The 24435-nt window shown below is 37.5% G+C and overlaps 1 protein-coding gene across 8 annotated transcripts in view; it reads left to right on the top strand.

Moving 5' to 3' along the window:
• LOC116993544 (TBC1 domain family member 5-like) overlaps nt 1-24435 on the top strand; it is a 325432-nt gene that overhangs the window by 265677 nt on the left and 35320 nt on the right. For 5 of the 8 annotated variants that reach the window (XM_033054285.2, XM_033054293.2, XM_033054299.2 and 2 more), the window contains 4 exons: nt 2296-2381; nt 8667-8959; nt 13567-13644; nt 19222-19385. In XM_033054285.2, coding sequence (XP_032910176.1) covers nt 2296-2381; nt 8667-8959; nt 13567-13644; nt 19222-19385 — 621 coding nt within the window. The remainder of the gene's footprint in view (nt 1-2295; nt 2382-8666; nt 8960-13566; nt 13645-19221; nt 19386-24435) is intronic. The other 3 variants (XM_033054326.2, XM_033054336.2, XM_033054344.2) reach the window with 1 other exon arrangement.

The following is a 24435-nucleotide window of genomic DNA, read 5'->3' as shown; positions in this document are numbered from 1 at the left end:
TTTAAATAGACCTCTGTGAAAGTAATGCTTGAGCCTCATTCATATGTTCAAGTCAGATGTTATTCCTATTAATGGCATTAAGTGCTTAGATAGTAAATCAGCTTTTCATGTCTTCAATTGCTTGTCATTTTTACATAAATATGTTTCAAGATACTGTTCCACATGATATTTTCCTCTTGTTCTGGTTTTGGGTTTTTATTTAATTCAGAAGAAATGTAATAATCTCTTTTATTATTTATTGGGTGGTGAAAAAGAAATTTCAGTGTTTTTGCTAACTATCAATATATACTGAGTTACTGGAAGCAAATTTCAAATCTGGCTAGCACCTGGTAACTTGCACTTTTCAAAGAGCTGTCTTATGGCTTAGAAGTGCCCATTATTTTAGCCATCTCTTACTCTTTAACCTTACCCTTCAAAACATACAAAGAAAGAAGTTACTTAATTCATGGGAGAAAAGTTACACTGTTTGATTACTCATACAGAAGTCACAGAACCATCAGTTATCCTCATCACGTCAGTTTGGATTTATCATAGAAATGTATTGAATTACCAAACTAGAACAATAGTAACTAAAGCTGATTCATTGTTATTGCTGTCAGTTGATGAGGACTGACTTTCAAGCTCTATGAATAGGTAGAGTTATTCAAACATTGTTTTTATAACAGGAGATGAAAAATGTACAACAGCCATTACAATGTGGGTGGTAGGATAGATGAGAATTTTTTAATGCTTGTCTAATAGCTTTTAGTTGCTTCGTTTTTTAATGAACATTACAAACACTCATGTTTAAAATGTTTATTTTGCTTCCAAAGAAAGAAAATTAGACTTTTCATACAAGATTAAGTCTAACTCCAGGAAACAATCTGGAAATTCCCACCCTCTAAATATGCTTTCAGAAATCATCCTGGCCTTTGGTATCTACCAATTCTATACATTTTCTTCTCTCCTTTAATGCTCATGCAATGTTTTGGTCTTTAAAATTCAAGTCCTATATTCTCCTCAAGAAATAAGATTTTCAAGGAAGGAGGGCTATCTGTAGGTACCTGGAAAATGAGAGGATAAGACTGTAGATACTCCAGTCTATAAAGAAGTCTGGAGAGCAAATACACCACATGTGAAACTGAAACACCTGAAGACTGACACTGTCAAAAATGTAACGTACTCTCACCCAAGAACAACAGTGTTGGAAAGGTCAGTGCATGACTCACTGAAACTGTATTTGCTACTAGTAGGACTTAAGAAGGCAGATCAGAATAAAAGGTAACAGCCAGTAAATGATTAAACCGTTGTAGCAAATACTTAGAAAGTATTTTGATCTCTTTTATACCGTATATCTGATGATTATGCAGAAATTTACCATTTTGTTTTCTCTTGCACTAGAAATTATTTAAGCTATTTCTCATTTAGATATATATGTATACATATTTTAAAGGACCTCTCCTTACTACTCTGTTATTTCGTTTCCATCCACATGCAAATTTTTTTCCTTAAAAATATTTACTTGCCCCTCCAAACAGCGTCCTTCATGATGCATGCATTTGATCAAGATACTTTATGCATATACTGCAGTCTGTGCTTAATGCTCAATGGATTCTTAGATCCCAAAAGAATGATTTCAAAAATACTGAAGGCAGTATGATTCCATGAAGGAGTTTCATTGTTTCAGAAGTGAAGAATAACAAATGAATTCTGGTTTCAGTATTAATTATATACACTTTATTACAGGACAACAGTTTTTTATTCGTGGCTTCAGTTTTGAGTTGGGTGAAATTTGGACAGCAAAAATAAGCTCCGTGTGCCATCTAGTGGGATTGTTCAGGTTTTCTCACAAAAATTAATTCTTTGCTTAACAGAGATACTGTTAGTGATGTATTCAGTTCAAAATGTTTGCTATAGTTTCTCCATACTCTTACCATTTTCTTTAAAAGCATAGCACTTTAGCTTGGAGCTAGTCAAATTCTATACCTGACCTTCAGGAAGAAATCATATCAGGATCTGTTCTTGTCCAAGAATTATTGATTTAATTAGGAAAGTTACCACTACAGCAAACAGCCTCATCACTATGTGGAAGAATACTGATTTCTGTGACCATGGAATGGACTTACAGGTAGAATTTGGTATTAAGTATTTTAAGTCTTCATTTTTATGTAAATGACATTACTGCCTAGAAAAACCAAGATGCCAGGAAGAAAAATTGTTCTGAAGGTTTCTAATCCTCTTCAATGAACGTATTTCATGTCTCTGCTTAAAATCTCACAGAAAATTACACTTAAGTGCTTTTTTTGTATTTTTTAGCGAAATCCAAGACCGGTGACTCACCAGTTCCAACAAAATTTAGATTATTACAAAGCACGTGGAGCAGACTTGATGAACAAAACCCGGTAAGCTATTTCTAAATAGATGTTCACCAAACTAAGACCTTACACAAACAAAATGTTTCAGAAGTCATTTTTATGCTAAACAGGAATTACATAAGCAGTATTAGAAGCACATGTGTTTATTTCATGACATTTTTTTCAAATCTGTCCCTTGACTATTACATGAAAAAACTGAAGTTTTTACACATAGTGTTGCAGTCACTCACTGGCATCTTTTTAAGGGAGGCTGAGGACACTTTTACACAGTGACATGTTTCCTGAAACATTGCCAGTGTGAATTCTGTAGCTGAACTAATTCTGATAATGCACCTAATTGCAATATGGAGTATCCATCTACCAGAAGCTAAGTTAAGTTGAATTAATGTAAATCGAGTTTGAAGCAATTTTTACAAAACTTTTCCTCCAGTCTTTTAGAAGTGGTTTGTTCAATAATGCCAAAATTTCTCATCAAGGCTGTATTATCTGGGTGGCCACAAGGTGGGTGCCAATGGCTGGTGGCTGCTGGTGGCTGCAGGTCATTCCAGCACAAGCCATAATGCTTCAATTGAAGGTTCTCATGAGAACTTGCTGGCTTTCAGACTTTTGCATCTCTATCACATTCTGTTGAAATCAGCTGTATTAGAAGCCAACTAAAATTAAAATGAAGTAGTTTGAGAAGCTTTTAAAAAGGGACAAAGAAACAGAAATTAAAGCTAAGCAGAGTGACTGCAAAACCATGTTTTTTATATAAATTAGGCTTAAAGTTGAGGACAGGTGTCAAAAATTACTGCTTTCTATTGCATTTTCTTAATGTTTTTACTTATTCTTTTGAAAAACTATCTCAAGTGTTGCCTAAGCTGGAAAAATAAGTTGTTTGAAGTTTCAAAAAGAAAGATTTCAAGGACTTTGAAAAAAACAAGTAAATCACAAAGTCCAAACAAGAATGCCACCTGCTGGAAACCTAAATCCAAAAAAAATAAATTCATTAAATTTATGTAGGAATATAAATTAATTGCACACGTAAACTCAGAATACACACCAAAGAAGATAGGAAGTTGTTTAGAATAGTTCAGATAGAAGAAAATCTGGGATAGATTAATCCCAAGACAGGAATGCTTAGAGTAGGTCAAGTGTGGTAAAACTGTTTAAGATCGGAATAGGGAGAGAACTGGAAGATGTAACATTAGGGAATGTTTCTGCAGTAAGCAGAGATGGATTAAATCAACTACCATCTTTAATTCCACAGACTAAGTGATATATTTAAAATATCTTGACAAATCTCTAATATATGTTGCTTATTTTATCACATGTAAAACTTTTTAATCCATCATATTCATATATTTGTCTCTCATCTCTTGTAATGATGACTTACTGAAAAGAGAATAGCCTTTGAATAAGGCTTGTTTAAAAGAAAACATTTCCATCTTAGCAGAAAACAGCAGAGATTGAATCATCTTCCTACTGCTAGTTTAAAAATACACCATTCACAGTCAAGGTCAATGATGCTTATTGTGATGAAACAAAATTGTTTGCTTTGTGGATGGAATTCATGTCTCCTTGATACTCATATTTTTAAACTGATGCCTTACTTTTAAATGCATCTGCTGATAATTCTACAACATAAATCAATCAGTATTTTTCTTATAATTGTTGTGCATGTCTGGTACATTTAGATGGCTAAAATTTAGATTGATCCATGTTTAATGGCTGTAATCATCCTTTTCATTAATATATCAGACATAAAAATGGTAAGAAATAGACACATTGTTCTTATTTTACTGGACTACAACTCACTTTTAATATAAGTCCTCCAGAGACGTAGCACCTTCCTGTTGTTCATTTTCTGAAGCTGTCATTCAGAGAAATTGCACAGATTTTACTTCACAATACATTTTTTTAAATCACCTCTTGAAAAGATATTTAGATGGCACAATTATTTATTTTTCATTAATTTTTATGTGTTCTGAACTGATCATTATCAGTGTCAGTTCACAGCACAGCCAAATCACACCACAGGTTATTAGAAGCGGTGATAACTATCCTTTCTAGTTGTCACGCAGTTCAAAAACATTCTTGCATTTTACTGTTGGAAGCATTTCTAAAAATCCAGTTTCAGACATAAAGGCTTGGAAATTGTTAATGTTTACTCTTCCTGTAATATGAACTTTTTTTCAAAAAGTCTCTTTCCAACCATCTGAAAAATGCAAATAAACTAATGTGTCCTGGTATGGACATATATGTCAAAGGAGCAAATCAAACAGTGTAGAAGAAAAACTGACACCTTTTTATTAAGCAAAATATGGCTGAAAAATAAAGAAACAAGAAAGAAACAAGCTGCTGGACACAAATACACAAGACTCTGTATAAGCTTTTTTTCCAGCATCTGTGCACTATCACAATCCCAATGGTACATTAAGCTCAAAGTATCCAGTGGCTTTGTTGCTCAGCTGGCCTGTCAGTGTAAATCACTTACTTGCAGTACATAAAATTTCTTGTGCAAATTCAAGGGGTTTTTTTAATGATTGTCAAGGTTCTAGACTTAGAGACAACATAGACCTAGGACTCAATGTACCAGGCATTGCCTTTCTTCTAAGGGGAGTTAGAGTTTCAGGGGAGTGAGTGAGATGTACCACTCCAAACTCCAACTTTAGTGATTGTTTTCAGTAAATGGAGGGGAAAATATACTAAAGTTTGGGTTCTGAATCTCAGCCAAGGTATTACTGGTATGACCCCCAAAATCAGCAATGTAATGAGATTTATTGCAACTGGTAATAACTCATTGATGAAATGAGTGGGCCAGGAGACTTGCTCCTTGAAAGGCCTTTATTGGAAAATCAGCTTGGGTGGGGAACCTGAGGGGTTGCATACGCTGCTGCCGCTCCTGATGGGCAACCTGAAGGAGGAGTGCAGCTGTGTCTTACAGGCAGAGCTGGGGCTTCCTTCCTCGAGAGAAATCCCTGGGAAGTCAATTTTGGCTTGTAGTCCAGGGATCTCATGTTGGTAAGGTGCTGTTCATATCATGGTGGTGGGATCAAAGCAGCTCGAGGTGGTGAGTCATATTCTGCATTGTTTTCCCAACCTGGAGACACTGGTCTCAGCTCTAGATGTCATTTGGGCTCGTTGTCCTAAGGGGTTTTAGGTCCAAATAATGTCCCAGTGTCCCTTGCACTCCTTTCATTTGCATGCGAGTCCATGATGTCACCCTCCTCCCAGGCACCATTTTCAGGGAAGCAGCAGCAGCAACACCTGATGGAGGGAAAAAGGAGTACACAGGTGAGACAGAATGGTGACTGGAACAGAATGGGGCCAATAATTTAACATTAACATTAGTTAGCAACCAGAACAGAGTAAAGCTTAACATTAACAATTATACTAAAACTTATGAACTTGTTCATAACAATTGAGATCCCATTCAGCTTGACCTCATCTGTTAGCAGGTTCCTATAAAAAGAAAAGAGAAAACTCAGCTTACTACAGGCAGATTATTAAAAATAAGTAATCTATTGAGTGTTGATTCACATACCCAACTCCTTTCCTTGTCTGGCATAATCCACTAGAGCAGCAACTTCAGTTTGAAATGCTGACATTTGTGCTCCTGTGTCTACCACAAAAATAACCAAATATTTAAAAGGGCCCAAGGGCTTATCAAATCTCCCTGGCTCTTTTCTGTGAGCCTTCGCATATAAATCCACTGGCCATCCCTCAGTCAAAACTGGCTAACCTGGTAATTCCAGGTTCTGGAGGGTCTGAGGGGACCAAACTGTTGGACTCCTGAGGGAGCTACCCTTAGCAGGGTGACTTATGTCCTTTGATCTTCAGTGGGAGTATGCTGGCATCCCTGGCAAAAGAAGACAAGTCTCGAGGAGCTGGTCTGGACAGGTTACCCCTTAGTAGCTAAAGTTGTTTAACAGCTTGGACTTAAGATATTTCTCAGGTGAAATCTCAACTTCAGTCTCTTGAAGTGCTTCTCACACTGCTGTTGTTACTTCCCCCACCTTTTCAGGGGAGCATCTTCCAATTTATTTCATTTCCAGAGGGAGTGAGACTGTTCATTTCACAGCCTGCCCAGTGGTGGGTGAATGTTCATACCCTTGCAAGAGGCTGTTAAAGCTGTATTGCCCTCCCTTCCAAGCCTGTGCCAGCTGAGCAGTAGTTAAAGGCATTCAATTGCCTGAAATAAACTGGAAGCCACAACTCTCTTGTTGGCTCCTTCACTGCCCAGGCAGGACAATTAGAACAGGACTTTGAAACCAGCCTGTCAGTGCTCAGTCACACAGGTGCTTATATTGTGGCTGTTGGGTTTGCAGTGTTGGGTGTTGCAGCTGTTAGTGGAACCAAATCAGCTGTAACTTCAGAAATTCCATTTTGTGCTGCAGCAAAGATCCAGCACTGTGATACACCAGCAATCCTTAAATCATTCAGTGCAGACACTGTGTGGAGCGAGTACACTGTTGTCTCTGGATTTCTTTAAGGGTTAGGGTCAGCAGACTTCTGCTTCTCACCCAGGAGTCACCAAACATCCAAAAACTCTCCTCCTCCCCTTCAGTTGTGGGGTCCAAACCTGGCCTCAGCACAGCGCCTTCAGCCTTTGCACATCAGGGATTGTTTGAGTCACTAACCATTAACACTTCAGTCTTTAGTAATGACTCAGTTTGCTTTTGAAACCATTTGAACCTCCTGCAGCAGTATTTTATAGTTCTGCAGATGCTTTCCAGGTAGTGACTTTGTCAGTCATTCTCAGGTGACTGTGGAAGGACTTTTTGTAACATCAGTAGCAATCAAATAAAATTGAGAGATACAGAAACATCCTGTAATTATTATGCAGCATTTTTTCCCAGCTTCCATAAATTGGAAAGCAACACTTGGTCCCAGTCTCTGCACTGCAGTTCCTCCTAAAGAATTCTAGATGCCATTCTTCTTCATCACCAGTATATGGCAGAAGTGCCCCATACAGCTTTGGGCTGTATCTTGTGAGCATGCAGGCTCTCGTACTTTCTTCTGATAGCTCTCCTTTTCTGTCTATTCTGAGTATCTATTCTGATTCTAAATAACTCAGCTGTTGTTTTTTTGGACTTGCACTACATGTGTGTGCATGTTTGCATTGTGTATTCTAAAATAAAACCATCTCTGGAGACAAATAGATAAATTACAGGAAGAGCAAAATCAAAATTACTCTTCCAGGTGTCTGCAGAAGTTACAAATCACCCGTATTAATTCATTTGTAGTTTATTTTTAGTTCAACTTCCCCAAAACATTGTAAAGTTATTTTTCCCCCAGTACAATGATTGTGTTGGTTTTAATTACATTTTTTTCTGTTTTTAAAGGACAGCTATTTATATCATGGGAGTACAGATCGGTAAAATAAAACCTCAGGAGTGAAAAGGTCTTTGTGGTTGTGATATATTTCTGTGAAGGATATTTCAACCATTAATTATATAAGGCAGGGAATTACTGCATGAACAAATAAGAATGGCTTTGCTAATCTGTGGGTTATATGAACACTTCCACTGGGAATTAGAAGGTTCTTTGCCTCTTTATTTTAGACAAATTAAATGGTTCAACAATTTCCTCATTCTTAATGTTGCATATAACTGAAGTGAATTAAATAGCCACCGTAGTTAAAAATAAAAAGTAACAGTTATAAGGATTGTGATTCAGTATGTGTTATACCCTGAAGCAGTTCTTCAGCAAAATCACTCTAGAAATCAGGATTACTGCTTTAAAAATTCCTGAATTAAAAACTGCTTGGCTTGAAATGATTGGGCTGGCAGAAGGTGAACTCAGAGCAAGAGACATTTAGGTCTGCCAACCTAAAAGGAAAGTCTAGTGTTAGCTTTGCTTGTTGAAAGACATGTTTGGGCTTGAGTCATTTTAAACATTGGAGAGAATTTAATCTAGCAGAAATATATATTAAAGCAGCCTTCAAATAAGTGCAAAAATTCAATTTTATAAAGTTTTTAATTCTGTAGAACCTGGATTGCTTTTTGTCACTCTTCTTTTCTATTCTTTTTTTTTTTTTTAATTTAGGAGGGCAAATTAAGAAAATTGATACAAACTCACTTTGTTTGGGATTAGTCTGCATTCTTCAGGGAGAAGGACCAAAATAATTTGTCCACTTCTGGTTGGGAAAAATTCACACACACCCTGTGGTCGTTGTGTGTATTCCAGTGCAACTGTAGTAAAACACTTACTTTGTAATGTTCAAATCTTGGAATTTTTTCTCCCAAGGTTTGAAGAATGATGCACGTATGGCTGTGCCTATCCAAACCGTTGGCAATGACATGATGATTTCTCCTCTTCTTTTCTCAGTGCCAGCGCTAAAACCACCCCTCTGAACATCAACAAAGTCTCCAACAGCTTATTGAATTTTGGCCGAAAGCTCATTGCTCCAGCCATGGCTTCAGGTGGGGCAGTAGGCACTCCTGCTGGCGGGAGCAGCTTCCCTCCCTCTTCAATGCCAAGCAGGAGCACAGTGGAAGCCCCTCAGCACCAGCAGCACCACCAGCAGCACCACCAGCAGCACCACCAGCAGCACCACCACCACCAGTCACAGCAGCAGAGGATGATGAAGTCTGAAAGCATGCCAGTTCAGCTGGGCAAAGGTAAAGGGGAGATGTGTGGCAGTGCCATGACTGAGGAAAGCTTTGTAGTACAGCTTCAGGGCTGAAGAAAGTTCTTTCTTCTATTGATTTTTATATCAGCATGTACATATTTGGAGGAAATAGCCAAAAAAGTATTTTGTTAGGCAGGATGCCTATGCCAAGTACAACAGCACGTTTGCAGTGCAATACAGAATTAGATATCATCTCAAGAATGTGTAAATACTGTACGGAGTTTTGAACTTCCAAGAATATATTAACCAGAAACTGCATCAGACAGGCCAACAAACTTAATCATTACCATAAACATGAGCCAATTAATTTTTCAGATTTTTAGATGCAACCTTTTTTTAACTGGAAGACTAATTTCATACATGGTTTTTTAGGTTATCAGCAAAAAATAGCATGCATAACAGTATTAGCTAAATACATAATAATAAGTGAAGGAAGTTAGAGAGTAATTCTTAATAAACAAATTCTTATTCCCTTTAGAATGTGTGGAGCTTATTTAAGAAGTTATTTGAACCATAATACGAATTTGTCTTTTCATAATTTGTGACGGCCCTCTGCACTTTATTTAGTAAAAACTGCATTTTTTTCTTAAGCCTTTCTTTTTATATTTCTTGAGAACAGCTCATTCAAACAACAAACTCACAAGCTCAGCTTTGGTAGTTGTTTGCTATACTCTGCCACGCTCAAGGTAGGTTACTGCTTTTCATCTTCAGCCAACCCATGGCAGTATGTGCTTTTCAAGGAGTATGTAGAGCAAAACAGTATCTGCTGCTTTTAGCAACTCAGTGTCCTGGTTATGAGGTTGAGGGCTGGTGCTGGTTGCCCTGAACCTTTGCATAGGATTGCATCTTTCTCTTTTTTTCACCAGATTTGAAAGTGTAAAAGAAGGGAAATAACACTTCATTGCTGAAGTTGGTGTTCTTTCTCTTTCCTGTATGGACCTGCATGGTCCAAAGGCCCTCTCATGATGCATGGCATTCCCAGCAGACACTGAGGGAGCAAAACTGAAAGGTACAGCTGTTCTTTTGGAGCAGAAACTTACAGGCACTTCTGTAAGGGCCACTACAGCTGCTTGGCAAAATCCAGATGTGCAGCTTCTCTCAGTTATAGAAGAATCTCAAAACTTGCTCCAGCAAGGATTTTACAGTGCAGACGGGAAACTGAAGTGCAGTGAAACTTTGATGCAAGTCCTGCTCACTACAATGGAAGTAAAATTAGGTGTAGAACAAAATTATTTGCACTTTTTCTTCATTTTTTTAAGAGTTTTCTATATTTCTCTTATCACATTCTCTTTTCCCCTTTTGAGTTTAAAAGTGGTCCTTAGGTGGCTGTTTCCTTGCCCTGCTTAATATAATAAAAGCACACAATTTGAAGCAACTTCTGTAGATGGAATTTATAGTAACTTAATCTTGATGTAGCTGCTAAAGGATGATTGTATGGACCAATGAACTGATGTATCATCAGGAAATGCACCTGATATTTCCTATGCAAGAATCAGAACAAAAAATTGTAGTTGTGTTGCACATGTTGCTCTATCAACAGGAATATGGAAATTTGGTAAAGTTATGAAGAATTTATGATGTAGGGCACAAAGTATTTTCATGGTAAGAGGGAAAAACATACTACACTTCCTCTCAGTGTATTCTGTCTATCCATATTTGGCACAGCCTTTGCAGAGGTAATTTAAGGGCAACAATATGTAAATATACTATTTTTAATGGGTTCAGATGACAGTGAGTTTTGTTTTCTATATTAATGCTATGCTTGTTGTTCCAGACCTGTACAGTTACAAGTATTTTACCTAGGATTGTATAGAAATTTTAAATGATGGCAGCTATGTTTGCAAGTGCCATAATTTATATTTTTAAAGAGACACAAAGAATAAGAATAGGAAATACTAAGTGTTTTAGAAGCTCCCCAGTGAATTCTTTCTGAAGTAAGTTTAAATGTTCAGAAAAAAAATCCCTATTTGCAATGACGCCATGGTGGATGCATGCTAAAAAGCGTTTTGAAGCTTGCTGCAGGGACCTTTGTACACGCACAGTTTCCATCACACCTTAAAAGCTAGAGTAAGTCTTTTTTGTTCTGCAGAGGACAGTAACACCACCTCAAGAAAGAGCAGTACAGCAAATCCTGTGTATGAGAGCACCCTCTGCAGCTATGAGAAGCTGCCAGTACTTCTATCCCAGACATTGAGATTCAGGATTTTAAATATATTCATACTCTCAGAAGCTCTCGTTCCACTCATGTTTGTGCTGAACTTCTTAGCTTCTACACTGGCTTTTTTCTAGGTGTGGATTCTGCTGTAGAGTATCTAAAAGCTATTTGGCATGGTTTGGAAATACAAGGTTCCCAAATTACTAACTAGCTGTCACTAATTGTCTCCTGTTTTTGTTCTTTGATGTGCATTCAGGTCTCCTCAGCCTCCTGGAGCTTGGTTATTAAGCTGAGGTAGGCAGAGACATGGATTTAGGATTTAAATTGATAGACATTTGCATTTCCAGTTGATGTAATACTCACAGATGTTCAGATGGACAGTATAACAGGCTAAAGTGCTGTAAATCTAACAGGCATCAAGCCATAAAATAAGTCATCCATTTTTCTCATTGGTCTTTTCAGGTTTTGAATGTTCAAGTAGTGCTGATAATTTTAATTAATATGTAGAGAATTATAAGTTTGAAGAGATTAAATTAAGTGGCTGATCTGCTTTGTGAAAAAGTCCTTGGTAAGGAAATACCTTGCAGGACAGTCAAAATAATCCTATCCCAGCTTTAACAGCTCTGTTTAACAGTTACCACTCACAAACCAGCTACCATTTATGCTTTTATGCTGTCATACTCTAGAGGAGAGATGATTGGGTTACATAATCAGTTGCAATTATTTCTCACTCCAAAGTTTTGGTACTTGCTGAATTTCTGAAATATATATATATGTATATATAATTTAGATAATGTAAATGGAAAAACAGCAGAGTGAAAAAAAAAATACCAACCATAATTGCAAGCCTGTAATTCCAGATGAGTCTTCAGCATTACAAATCACAGCTGAAAAAAGTATCCAGACACCTAATTGGAAATTCAGTTCCTCCTAATAATATATTAATCCCATTCAGCCTGTCCTCAGCACAGAAGAAGATTGGGTATCATTACTGATTACTTATGCAAGGTGGCCTGCTGACAGAAGAGGGATTAAAACATTCCCTGGATCTTGCACAGTGAAGTAATTCATTGGCACAAAAGTTGAATTCAAATATTGAGTTTATTGGATTTTCAATTGAGGTGGTTATTTTGAAAGATAAAAATATTGATAATGAAAAAAATATGGAAAAAAGCACAATAGTTGCCCTGTGTGTTCCACTGGATCCTTCATCATTCAGAAACTGGATATTCTTTGATTACCAAATGGCAGTGTATTGCCAAGAAAAAAAAGCATTTCTCTTTCTCTTCTTCCCTGATAGTGCCCAATTCAGTTTTGCTTCCAGATCATTTCACAGTGAAACCCAAAAAGTTTTTGATTTGAATGTAGCTTTATCACAAGGACACATTGGAGGACCAGTTTAAAGACAAAGTTCTCCCAAAACTGTATTTTAAATAGTTTCCAGGCTACTCTTTGTTTTTACAAGTTGATACTACTATGGTATTTGTTGCAATACAAACAGAATTTCTGCAGTCACCACATATGCCCTAAAGAAATGATCCCCCAATTTAGAATTATTTATGAAGTGTCTCTAGAAAATTAGTATGCTTTTCATATGGATAAAGAAATTGTCCTTATTAATAGCAGAACTGAGTACAAATAAAAGGAATAAAACACAGATTGGCAAAAGGAGGTTTTTTCCTTTAAAAAAATACATATAAATATACATATTAATAGGTAATTATGAAATTTTTTCACAGTAAGGATACAACTTCTGAGCTCCTTAGCATAAGAGGGACATGGAAGCTTAGGAGCTGGAACTGTTTGGCCTCAAGAAGATAAGATAGAGAGGAGATAGTATCTAAAGGGAGATGTGAAGAGAATGGAGCCAGCCTCTTCTTGGTGGTGGCAACCACTGGGACAAGAGACAGTGGGCAGAAACTAATGCACAGGAAATTCCACCTGAATCTAAGGAAGAACTTCCTTACTGTGTGAGTGACCGTGAGTGACCGTGCCTTGGAACAGATTGCCCAGAGAAGTTGTGGAGTGCCCTTTCCTGGAGATACTCAAAAGCCATCAGGACACAGTCCTGAGTAATGTGTCCTAGGGGACCCTGCCTAAGCAAGGGGCTTGGGCCAGGTGACCTCCAGTGGTCTTCCAGTCAACCTCCCAAATAGCAGAATGACAGTGGCTCCATAAAGTGCCAGTGACAAAACAGTTTTGACTCTCCACTTAAGTTTAGATTTTGATCTAAATCATTGCTTAAAAGCACTGGGGTTCTGCAGCCTGTGACTACTGGTTATCCAACCTTCCCGTTTCCTTTTGCCTGTCCCTACAGCGCTCTCTCACAATGTCCTCTCTGTTCAAAGCAGGGTGCTCCGGCTGAACGCCCCAAAGCTGCGGCTCTTCCCTCGGGCAGCAGCAGCGGCGGGGCCGCGCTAACGCTGTTGTTTGTTTGCCAGGCGAGGCGGGCGAGGCGGCGCCGCCGGGGCCGGCCCAGGCCCAGGCCCAGGCCCAGCAGCATCCCCCGGCCACCACAGGTAGGCCCGGGCGGCGCCCGCCGGCACCGCCGCTGTCCCTCCACAGAGCGCCGCTGTTGGGCCGGCAGAGAGCTCGGCTCCTGCGGTCCCTCCCGAGCGCTGTGTGTGTCTGCGTGTCTGCGTGTGTGTCTGCGTGTGTGTCTGCGTGTGTCTGTCTGTGTCTGTGTGTGTGTGCCTGTGTGTGTCCATGTGTTTGTGTCTGTGTGTGCGCATTTGTGTCTGTTTGTATCTGTCTGTATCTGTGTGTGTCTGTGTGCATGTGTGTGTGTCCGTGTCTGTGTCTGTGCATCTGTGTCTGTGTGTGTGTGGGTGTGTGTCTGCATCTGTATGTATCTGTGTGTGTCTATGTGTCTGTGTGCATGTGTGTGTCCATGTGTCTGTCTGTGTGTCTACCTATGTCCATGTGTCTGTCTTCATGTGTCTGTGTCTGTGTCCATGTGTCTGTCTGTGTTTGTGTGTCTGTATGTGTCTGTATGTGCGCATCTGCGTGTCTGTGTGTCTGTCTGCATGTCTGTGTGTTCGTGTGTGTGTGTCGGTGTGTCTGTGTGTGTCTGTGTCTGCGCGCGTGTGTGTGTTTGCCTGTCTGTGTGTCTCTGTACTTGTATCTGCATGTGTGTCTCTGTGTGTCTGTGTCTCAGCGTGTCTGTGTGTCTGTGTTGCTTCACTGGCATCTGCCGTGCATCAGCATCCCTGTAGTACAAACCACTGTGCTCTTGCACTTTGTAGCCCATTTGCCATGGGGGGCCAGTTCCACCATCATCGTCCCTTTTAGTTGCATTACTTCCCTTTTGTTATATTTGGGGCAGGTATTTAGGGCCGAACATCTGCTGTAGTGCATGTGACTAACAGGGAACTCACCTGCCTTGGCTGAAATAAAAAGCCTATGGATTTGTGTGATGAGGTGGTTCAAATGAATTTTAAAAGTGCTGGAAGCCTTTGTTCCAGTTGCACTGCAGGAGAAAAAGGGAAACTAATTTGTCTGAAAAGTTTCGTAAAACTCGTCTCATTCTTTTTGCAAATTTTAATACCCTACATCCTCACTATGGCAAATACAGACAGATGAGCAGATCCAAATGGTTTTGAATTATATATGGTGCCATACTTCTGTTCTTCTTGGTATCTTTGTCCTCGCTCTCCTTGTAACTATGAAAGCTATTATTTTCCTCTGTAGGGACCAAATAGAATGAGTCATCAGTTCATATGTCTTTTTTGCATCTTCCTTTGATTTTTCATGTGTTTTAGCAGGGACCTCCAAAGTTCCTGGTTATATCCCCATAACTGAACTCGAACTTAGTAAGACCTGAAGCTCACTTTCCTTTCATTGTAAGTCTTCTCCTCCTTGCCGTCACCTTTTACTTTATTATACAGTCTAGTTATTGGTCACATTAAATTTAAATTATCATTATTTTCAAGACATCGGAGGTCTCCACAATACCAACAGGTTGGTTCCTTTTTCCACTGCCCCATCTGTGTGTTTTCCAAATGATTTTGAGGCAGAGCATTTGTCACCCTGGGGTCAGTCACAGTATCATTAGCAACAGGCAAGTAGTGAGGCACTGAGAAGCCAACACATGGAGATAACATTGCTCCTTTTTGCCTCAGAAATTGATGTATTTTTAGTGTGTGAAATCCTGTGCATCATTACTGTGAAGTATTTATGCGTTTTAGAGTGCATATATATATTTTTTGAGACATCCTACACAGTAATGTGTTCTGACTACTGCATACATCAGGGATCTTTACATATTTGTTCTGTGTGCATCATTAGCAGCTATTTGATTTCCATGTTCATGGGGTTTCTTCAACTTGTTTTATATAGGTTTTAGGATCTTCTGATATATACTTAGATAGTCAGAGATTAGATTTCTCCAATGTTCTTTAAGGAGCCATAATTTATTTATCTGATATTGACAGAATGAGCAGATGAAAATGAGAGTTTTGATTCAGTGGTGTTCTCAGGTTGCTTGTGAAGCTGCTAAAGAAGGATGTGGAGTTCAATTATTAAGTGTACTTTATTGCAAACTGTATCCATTTTGATTCTACATGAAGGGTAAGACTTCGGTTTTTTTATGGAGGAATAATCCAAAATTAGAAACTCTGTCCCATTACCTTCTTGTGAAGCTGTTGAGTGAGCAGAATGTACCACACTGCACATTAAGAAAGATGTAAAATCAGTAAGACACAGAACAGAGAAGGTACAAATGGCATTTGTGTCACTGTCCTGAGATCCTGAAACCTGTGTTGGTGCTACAGGTTTGTTTCCAAAGTTATATGAGGGTTGTTAATGCCTCCCTGCATACACCATACATCTGAAGGACTTCAGAAGCAGCATGATGACTCAGTTAAATGTTGTTGCAGCAGCTTCCTTTAAGAGTTGGACTCCATGATCCTTGTGGGTCCCTTCCAAGTCAAAATATTCTGTGATTCATTAAATTTCTGTGTTGGGAAAATCATAGATGTCTTTTGTTTGTTTGTTTGTTTTCTTTTTTTTTTCATATTAAGGAAAACACATAAGATTGGTGTGTGTCTTTCAGCTTTCTTATTTACTATTCTTAGTTGTAAAAACAATGACTCCTCTGGAAATTAGAAAAGCCTATCACAATCCAAGAATTCTGTTTTGTAAGTTGCAACACACTGTAATTATTCATAAGTGCTTTTCTTTCTCTCTTAATTCTCAGTTGTATCCCCAAATAATCCGTGTCACAGCACTGTTCACAGGGTCGGATGTAGAATTAAAAAATAGTGCTTCTTAATGATAATTTCCCCAGATTTGCTTATTCATGCAGAAGGGTCAGGTGCATCCTAACCTTTCTTCTTACTTGGGAATCAAAACAAACAGATATAGTATTTTTATTGCTTCTGTTTTACTGTATCTCTGTCTTAGTTTAACTAGATCTTGTATTACTCTTATTTTTTATTTTCATTATATATTTTATAGGCCATAAGAACCAGACTGTTTAAAGCTCATGGTGTTATTTGGGCAAATTCCCTTTTAGGACAGTTTTATTATTCTGTACACAGAATCTTGTTTGGTTATGCATGTAGTTGCACATTCTGTTCCTCTGAACTGTGATCCGTCTTTTGAAGTGTTACTGTTGCAGTGGCCATGAAGACGCTTTTCTGTCTTTTTAATTTCTTACTATATTTTTGACATTTTTTTTCCTTAGAGCTAAAAGAATACAGAAAAAAATATTCACATATAATTTTTTCCATTGTTTTACCAAGCTGTATTATTTCATGTGTGTGGGTTCCTCGAATATATGTAAGGTGTTCTCCTCTCAATATTTACTGTGAATTTTTATCACATATTCTATTTCTTTGCAGGTGAAGTGTGTTAGGTCCAGGCCATACAGTGAAGAGTATGTGAAAAATACACATTGCTCATTGTTTAACTTTTTTTGTTTGTTGGTTTTTTTAATCTTCACCCTATGCGGAATATATCTTTTATTACTATGATGGTAAAGAGAGACTATTTAATTGATATATACTTAATAAATATTTTTCTTTTACATTTTACTCTGTCCACCAAATAGATTTTTTTTTCATTTAACATTTATATTAGCTGCTCTTGCTTAGCTGTGTGAATTGCATTTATAAATGCTTTATTTGCTGAAATATGTGATTCCATCTGTTCCAAAACTATTTTTAAGTCTACCTATTGCAAAAGCACAGTTCCATTGTAAATTGGTGCTATGAAATGCATAAAAGATCTTTTTCTTACATAAAGGCAACTGTAAGGATAATGATGTTGCCAAGTGATATGATTTTGTCCTAAAATTAGAAATTTTCTAAAAATTTTCTTGCAACTGAATTATCTCAGTGATTTCTCCTTTTTCATCTCCAGAATTATTTGCAGTGTACTTGATTAATGCATTTCCCATTTTTCTATAAAATGTGAAGGCAAAGGTTAAGTGAGATCTACAACAACCTCTGTCTCATGCTCTTTTAAGGAAACTCATCAGACTGGGTGGTAGGTAGTAAGTGCCTGGAGGAGGTCTGTGAAGAAACAGAAAAACCCAGTTGAATGAAGTTGGTGGGAAGTAAAGAATATGTAAAGAAAAAAGTTAGAACAAGAAGTTGCAGAAGTGGTAGTATGTAGAGATCTGAAGAAGAGATAGAGGCAGACAAGGAAGGTCCACAGAAACATGAGAAGCAGGGCATAAAATGTAGGAGGGTTATAGGAGAGGTGAGCAGAATAAAGCAACAGAGAATGAAGGACAAGGTGGGAAGCAATTTATATGAGTTTTCTTTCTACAGAATGTTCAGACTGTTAAACCCAGATTCTTTCTTGGGTTTTGTCATTTAAGGTCTACTTATTCACACATGATGTTTTGTTATTTGTTAGTTCAGTCTCAGCATTTAACAGTCTCCTTTCAAAAAGTGTATTTCAAATAAATCTGTATTTATGCCCTTAAGAAAATGTGAATGATTTAATTGCAGAGGATCATACTTGATGCTATAGATAGTAGCATGAAAGCATACCAAAAACAGAGGAAAGGAAAAAGGAGAACATAAACTCTCTCATCAAACAAGAGACAGAATTCTTGAGCATTAGTTTGATGTGCTATATAACTTTTTTCCAGAATGGAAAACTCTACAATATCAGGGAGTCATTCTAGCTTGACTTCATCATACACTTGATAAAAAGATTTTTTAAACGAGCATCTGTCCTAAGGCAGTATTTTCTTAATGAAAGCTGATGACAACTGACATACTGGGGTTATTTTTCCTCTTGGAACTAATGAAAACAAAATTTTAATTTAAGTATTTGGAAACACTTTGTAAGCCTCAACTAGAAAAAATGGTCATTATCAGAGGCTGCCTGATGCATACCCTGGCATGGTGAACCAGCCCAGGCTTGTCCCCAGATGTCTTCACTATGATAGTGGACAATGCTGGATTCTCCTCAAAAGCTCCATGAAATGACAATAAGTAACTACTAAGTAGACTTCGTCGAAGTGTCTGTTAGTTGGAGATGACCTTAAAATTTGAAGCAAACATAACTTACTTTTTTACCTGTTTGAAGTCTAAATATTCAGTGTCCAGCCCACTTTTGTAATGTGAAGTTCTTGTTAGCATTCTTTACCAAGTCTTATAGTTGGAAAAAAAACTATTTCCATTGTAATGTTGATGACATCAGATTTTTATTTTTTTTATTAATATGAGAGGGTACTTTGCTCATTTTGCCACACAGGGCATGAACTTCCTCAGTCTGTGGATATATTGGGTTGCATATAGTGAGGTGGTATTTGTGTATATATATATCTTTGAGTATATATATATATATATACACATCATTTAGCATATGTATAGATTTAGGTGTGTACTAGATTGTGTATGTTTGTGTATATATCTATATATACACAAAGATTTTGTGTTCTTCTCTCATACAGAATTTCAGTTTCATGTGAGAACAGTCCTTGAATCTCTCAGTGCATGTTGACACACTTCAACATTTCATTCTGTGTTGGGCTGTCTGTGACTCTCAGTCAATGTCAGTTAAGACAAGGAAGTATTTGTGGGGAGAAGAGAATGCCCATTGATAAACTGTTTTGCTTTTTTATACTTGCTTTACAGGCCAAAGTTCAAAAAACATCAGCTCATCTCCAAGCATAGAGAGCTTGTCTGGAGGACGTGAATTTACAGGGTCTCCACCTTTGTCTGCATCAAAAAAGGATTCCTTTTTCAGCACCATCTCCCGCTCACGTTCCCAAAGCAAAACTATGAACAGAAAAGAGTCGGTGGGTTCTTTTTTACTTTTTTAAGCTGTTCTAATATCACACTGCGTTACTTGTTACAGACACTCATTTCTTCCGTACATTGAGCACTTGGAAATGTTTCCCTAAGCACGCATTAATGGCCAAAGCAGAAGTTAACTATTTCAACTTTTTGTGTTGAGTGGTATCTCCATTATGGCTTCCATTCCATTATCCTGCCTGAAATGAAACTGTGAAAGTGCCTGTTGCCTCTGATAAAGATGAGAGAAGTCCTGTAAGGTTTTTTGCTTTATTAAACTTTTGCTGTAGTCCTGAAGCTAATAAACAGTTCAGTGGGAAGCTTGAATGCTCAGCAGATCCAAACATGTCCATCTGTTTTCCCTGAAAATCCTTAATACATCAGAGGTTTCCCAGTGTTTGTAGCATCTGTAGTCTGCAGTCACAGTTCTATTTCTTGTGCAGCTCTGACCTTCCATTTGGTCGCAAGAAGCTAGTATTTAAACAGATTGTTCTCATCCAAGAAAATCAGCTCTTATCATGGGTATGTTCCAAAGAGATTCTCATCCCATCCAAGATGTTTTAGGAGCACTACCTTGATAAACTAGATATGCCATGGAACATGTGGATTCTTGTTTATTCTCTGTACACATTTCTCTTTGTCTCTCTGCTGACTAGAACAAGTTGTAATAAGTTGTACTTTTTGTAAGGTGAAGGCACAGTGGTTTTCTCCATTCTGTTTTCAGAAATGTATGCTCATTTAACTGCCTATTGATTTCAATATGTAGGAATCGTAATGGCCAAATTTCTGTTACAGCATTCTTCAGGTGTTCAGGGCTTATATTGCATAGAAATTTCATTTGAACTTCTCAGTTCTTTTTATTTAAACAGTATAATCTTTATTAATAGTCACATCACGTTTTCAATTTGATATTCAAAACATTCTAATGAAATGCACAACTTTGTGCAACTTTGTTCGGTTTTTGTTCACTGAATGAGGGTGCTTAATTCTTGTTCCAAATGCTTTACTGTTGTCTAAAGAAAAGCTGTGTTTTGTGGTTAGTCAACAAGAAGCTATAATTTTGGTTTGTGACCATTTAAAACATGTTGAATTTCATTTAAAGCTAAAACAACAATTTAATTTCTTTCTGCTTGTCCTCATGAGTTGAAGAAAAATAAATACAGCAATATTGAACTTTTCTTTTCATGTGGCTTAAAAGATCTAAATACAGCTTTCACTTGCAACTTCTATCCAGGCCAGAACTTGGGGATTTTTTGCACCAGTAGAGTTGAAGAATAATTCCTCCGTAGTCTTCTGATAGGAGACAGGAGAATTTACCATTATGTATTGATACTCACTTAAAATTCATTGATTATTAACATGGTTTTTGGGTAAATAATGTCCCAAATTTAGGGTATTATATTAATGTTTTCATGATGAGTTTCAGATAAAGAATTATGCATTATAACAGATTTGTTGTCCTTATGGTAATTTTTAGTGGATTTGTGTTCATGATGAGGGTATAAATTTTCAAAATAATTCTTTGAACTGTGATATGTAATTAATATTTAAGTATTTTATGATTAAACTGCTAGAAAAGGTTTTAGGCTATCAAAATCCATTTCCTTTGGTTCAGTTTTTGACTGACCCTTAACACAGGCAAACAGAATTTGTAGCAGATCCAAGAGTAAAAGGTTGTTTAAATCTGTTTTCTGTTGCCAGAGAGAATCTTTGGGTTTTGTTTTCCTGTAAATATCATGGTACTTCATTTTCCACATAGAGTTAGAAGACCCCCAAAGAGTTCTTCCTGAGGTCCCAAAGTAGTTGCATCAGTATTCTCGAGTTGTACAATTGTTTCATTTACAGCTGTTTTCTGGAAGCAGAAGGGTTGAAATATAATGGATCCACATTGTTTTATTTATCAAACTGAACTGGTTTACATTTTTAATCTTACAATTATACAGATTATGTTGTTAAGTATTAGGGAAATTGCCTTTGTTGGAGCATTGTGATGCGTCAATCTCTTTATAAAAAGATGGTTTTAAAATCAGTTATTCCTGGTGTGGCAGATGAAAGATAATCCATTTTCTCTTCTTCCTTGTATTTCTAGTACACAGCCTTTCCAAGCAAAGTGGAAATGGAATGCATACATAAAAATGCATCCTTTTATATGCAGTTAAAATAAGTCATTTTCACAGACCAGTGGGCATTGCTGCAATAGTGACATGGGTTGGGACAGGAATGTCATCGTCACAGATTGCACCTGGAGTGCTGTGTCCGGCACTGGGCTCCCCCGTACAAGAGAGACATGGGCGTACTGGAGAAAGTCCAGCAAACAGCCACAAAGGTGATGAAGGGACTAGAGCATTTCTCCTGTGAGGAAAGGCTGCGAGAGCTGGGACTGTTTAGCATGGAAAAGAGAAGGCTCACAGGGGATCTCTCCAGTGTGTATCAGTATCTGGAGGGAGCGTATCAAGAGAACAGAGCCAGGCTCTTTTCAGTGGCAGGACCAGAGGCAATGGGCACCAGCTGCAACACAGGAGGCTCTGTCTGATCATCAAAGAAACATTCTGTTTGCTCTTGAGAGCAGCTGAGCACTAGCATAGGTTCCCCAGGCAGACTGTGGATTCTCTATCCTTGGAGATATTCAGAAGCCATCTGGACACTAATCCTCGGCAGCCAGCTACGCTTGGTGGCCCTTCTTGTGCGTGGGCTTGGGCAAGATGAGCTTCTGAGGTCCCTTTCAACCTCAGTCATTCTGGGATTCTGAGAGGATAAGCTCTCACAGAGGAATGTGACATATCTAAATTTTTTCTTTCCTAAAGCTAGTCCAACAATTTGGGCTGTATCTGTAAGAGTTATGATCAAAATTGATACTTGTTTCATTGCCTCCAGGAATAAAATGTGTCCATTGCTCATATAAGGACTTATTTAGGTTAGTAACATTTGGGATATTTTTTTTCTTCTACATACTTTTTCCCCTCAGATGCAAAGATCAGTGGAGTGACTTTTTTATTTCTGTTACCAGAAACAGATGTCCCCTGCTTTACTTAGTTAAATAAATGAATCTACAGCCTCAGGGCTGAATGCGCAATATCAGTTCATGCTTTGGCAGCCCATGGCATGCTGATGTTTTTGACATTACTGTTGAGTGGCACAAAGCTGTATGTTTATGTGAGGTCCACCAAAAGAGTTTGGAAGCCTGTTTTGTGCCCAGCATTGAGATGGTTCCCTGCTCCTTTGTATCCTTTGTGGCTTTCTAACAGGAATCACTTAAGCAACAGTTTCTGGAGCTGTCTTCCCATAAACACACACAGAATTTTTTATTCTGTAATGCACTTTAGTGCCCACTATCTTCTGAATGGTTCGGTCTTGCTGGAATAAAGTCCTACAAAATTTCCTCTCCCAGCCTGCCTACTGCCCTCTACTTTTGGGCGGTCTTGTGAAAAAGGGTGCATTTGTGGTCCATTTATTTCTCATTATGTTTCATTTATGTCTTCAGCAGCCATTAAAGAAAGTCTACCCCTCTTTTTAGCAAATAGCAAAGCTGCTTAGACGTTGATTCTGGCAAATATGGTTGGCTGGTCCCAGTTTCTGGCAGAATATTTTGTAAATTGCTTTCAGACATAGAGATGTGCCAGAGAGAAAACTTCTCAGTCAAATAATATAAACATTTTTGAAACTTTCATTAAAAAGAAAAAAAATTAGGAAAATGTGGATTTGACTGAAAATAAAGTTTTCATTCAGTGAAACTTTGTGCTTTAATAAGTAAATTTTTACATAAAAGTTTCAACTTAAGAAAGTACATTAGTTAAAAAATTTTCAAGAAGGAAATATTTCTAAGGAAAATCTGGAGTGGTTTATTTTCTTTACTAAAATAATTTACGAACATGGTCAATCAGAATCCTCATTTCTTTGTAAAAATATCCTGAACAGAAGTGTCATGCATTATGCTGGTTTTGATTGCACAGACTTTTTAATTAAATCAAATTTGACAACATATGCCATTGTCCCCAGAAGCACGTATAAACAACTGTTACTGTCTGTGATTTACGTAGCTATTCTCACTGATTTGAAGTTAGTTATGAGTACCCCTACAGGTTAGAAAATTAATGTATGCCATTATTTTCAATTAAATAGGCATCTGCTGTAGTGATTTAAGAGCCTGAGTTTAAGCATACAAACTTGACAGTTCTGCTCAAGTAGAAGTGGTATATGGAAACAAACAAGGTAATAAAATAAATACTAGATAATTGCACAAAGAAAACCATATATGCAAAAATCCCTTTTGTGTATGGTATACATCTTGGAGATGGCTTTTATTGCTATGTATCTTTTCCCTGACTGTTACTTTTTAAATTTCTTCAGAATGTTTTAAGCAAAATACTTGTCAGTTCAGGCTTACCCATGCCAAACATTAATTTGGAAGTACAAATGCTATGATGAAATGTCTCTTTTTTCTTAAGCATCATAAAATGTGCCCAGAATAAGTTTGTTTGTCTGTATACATCAGCCAATTCTTGATCAGTACATTGGATTTGTTAGGCCTAAAGTTAAAGACATGTTGAGTGTTCTCAATGCCATCAAGTTTAAAATACTTCAGTGCCTTAATGTTTAACTGTAGTTAATACTGGAGGACATATGTCTTCCTTATTCTGATGTGATGGGCCAATTTAGACACAAAAAAAATGCAATTTATTTAATACTTCAGTGCTTGTTTAATTTTAGGGTTAGATGAAAAGAATATTAAATTTCAGATGCTGACAGGTCACATGAACAGAGTTTGTAGAAAAACCTCTGAGATATTTTGGAACTATGATTCTTTTCTTGGTTGCCTTCCTCTGGCTTACATGACATCCTGTAAGTCAAATGAAAGAGCTGAAAACAGTAGAAGAAAAAATAAGTTGCCTTTTATAGTTTTTATTAGAAATACTTGCAAGTTTCTTATAATTTAGTAAAGCAACAGCTGTATGCATGAGTGGCAGCTTTGAATCCTAGAGCTCCTTATCATTTTTAGAGTGATTCATTTCAGGGAAAAGGAACTGTACTGTGATAAAAACAGGAAGTTAATTGCTT

The sequence above is a fragment of the Catharus ustulatus genome, chromosome 1 (genome assembly GCF_009819885.2).
Source record: "Catharus ustulatus isolate bCatUst1 chromosome 1, bCatUst1.pri.v2, whole genome shotgun sequence".
NCBI lineage: Eukaryota > Metazoa > Chordata > Aves > Passeriformes > Turdidae > Catharus > Catharus ustulatus.
This window is presented reverse-complemented; position numbering and strand designations above follow the sequence as displayed.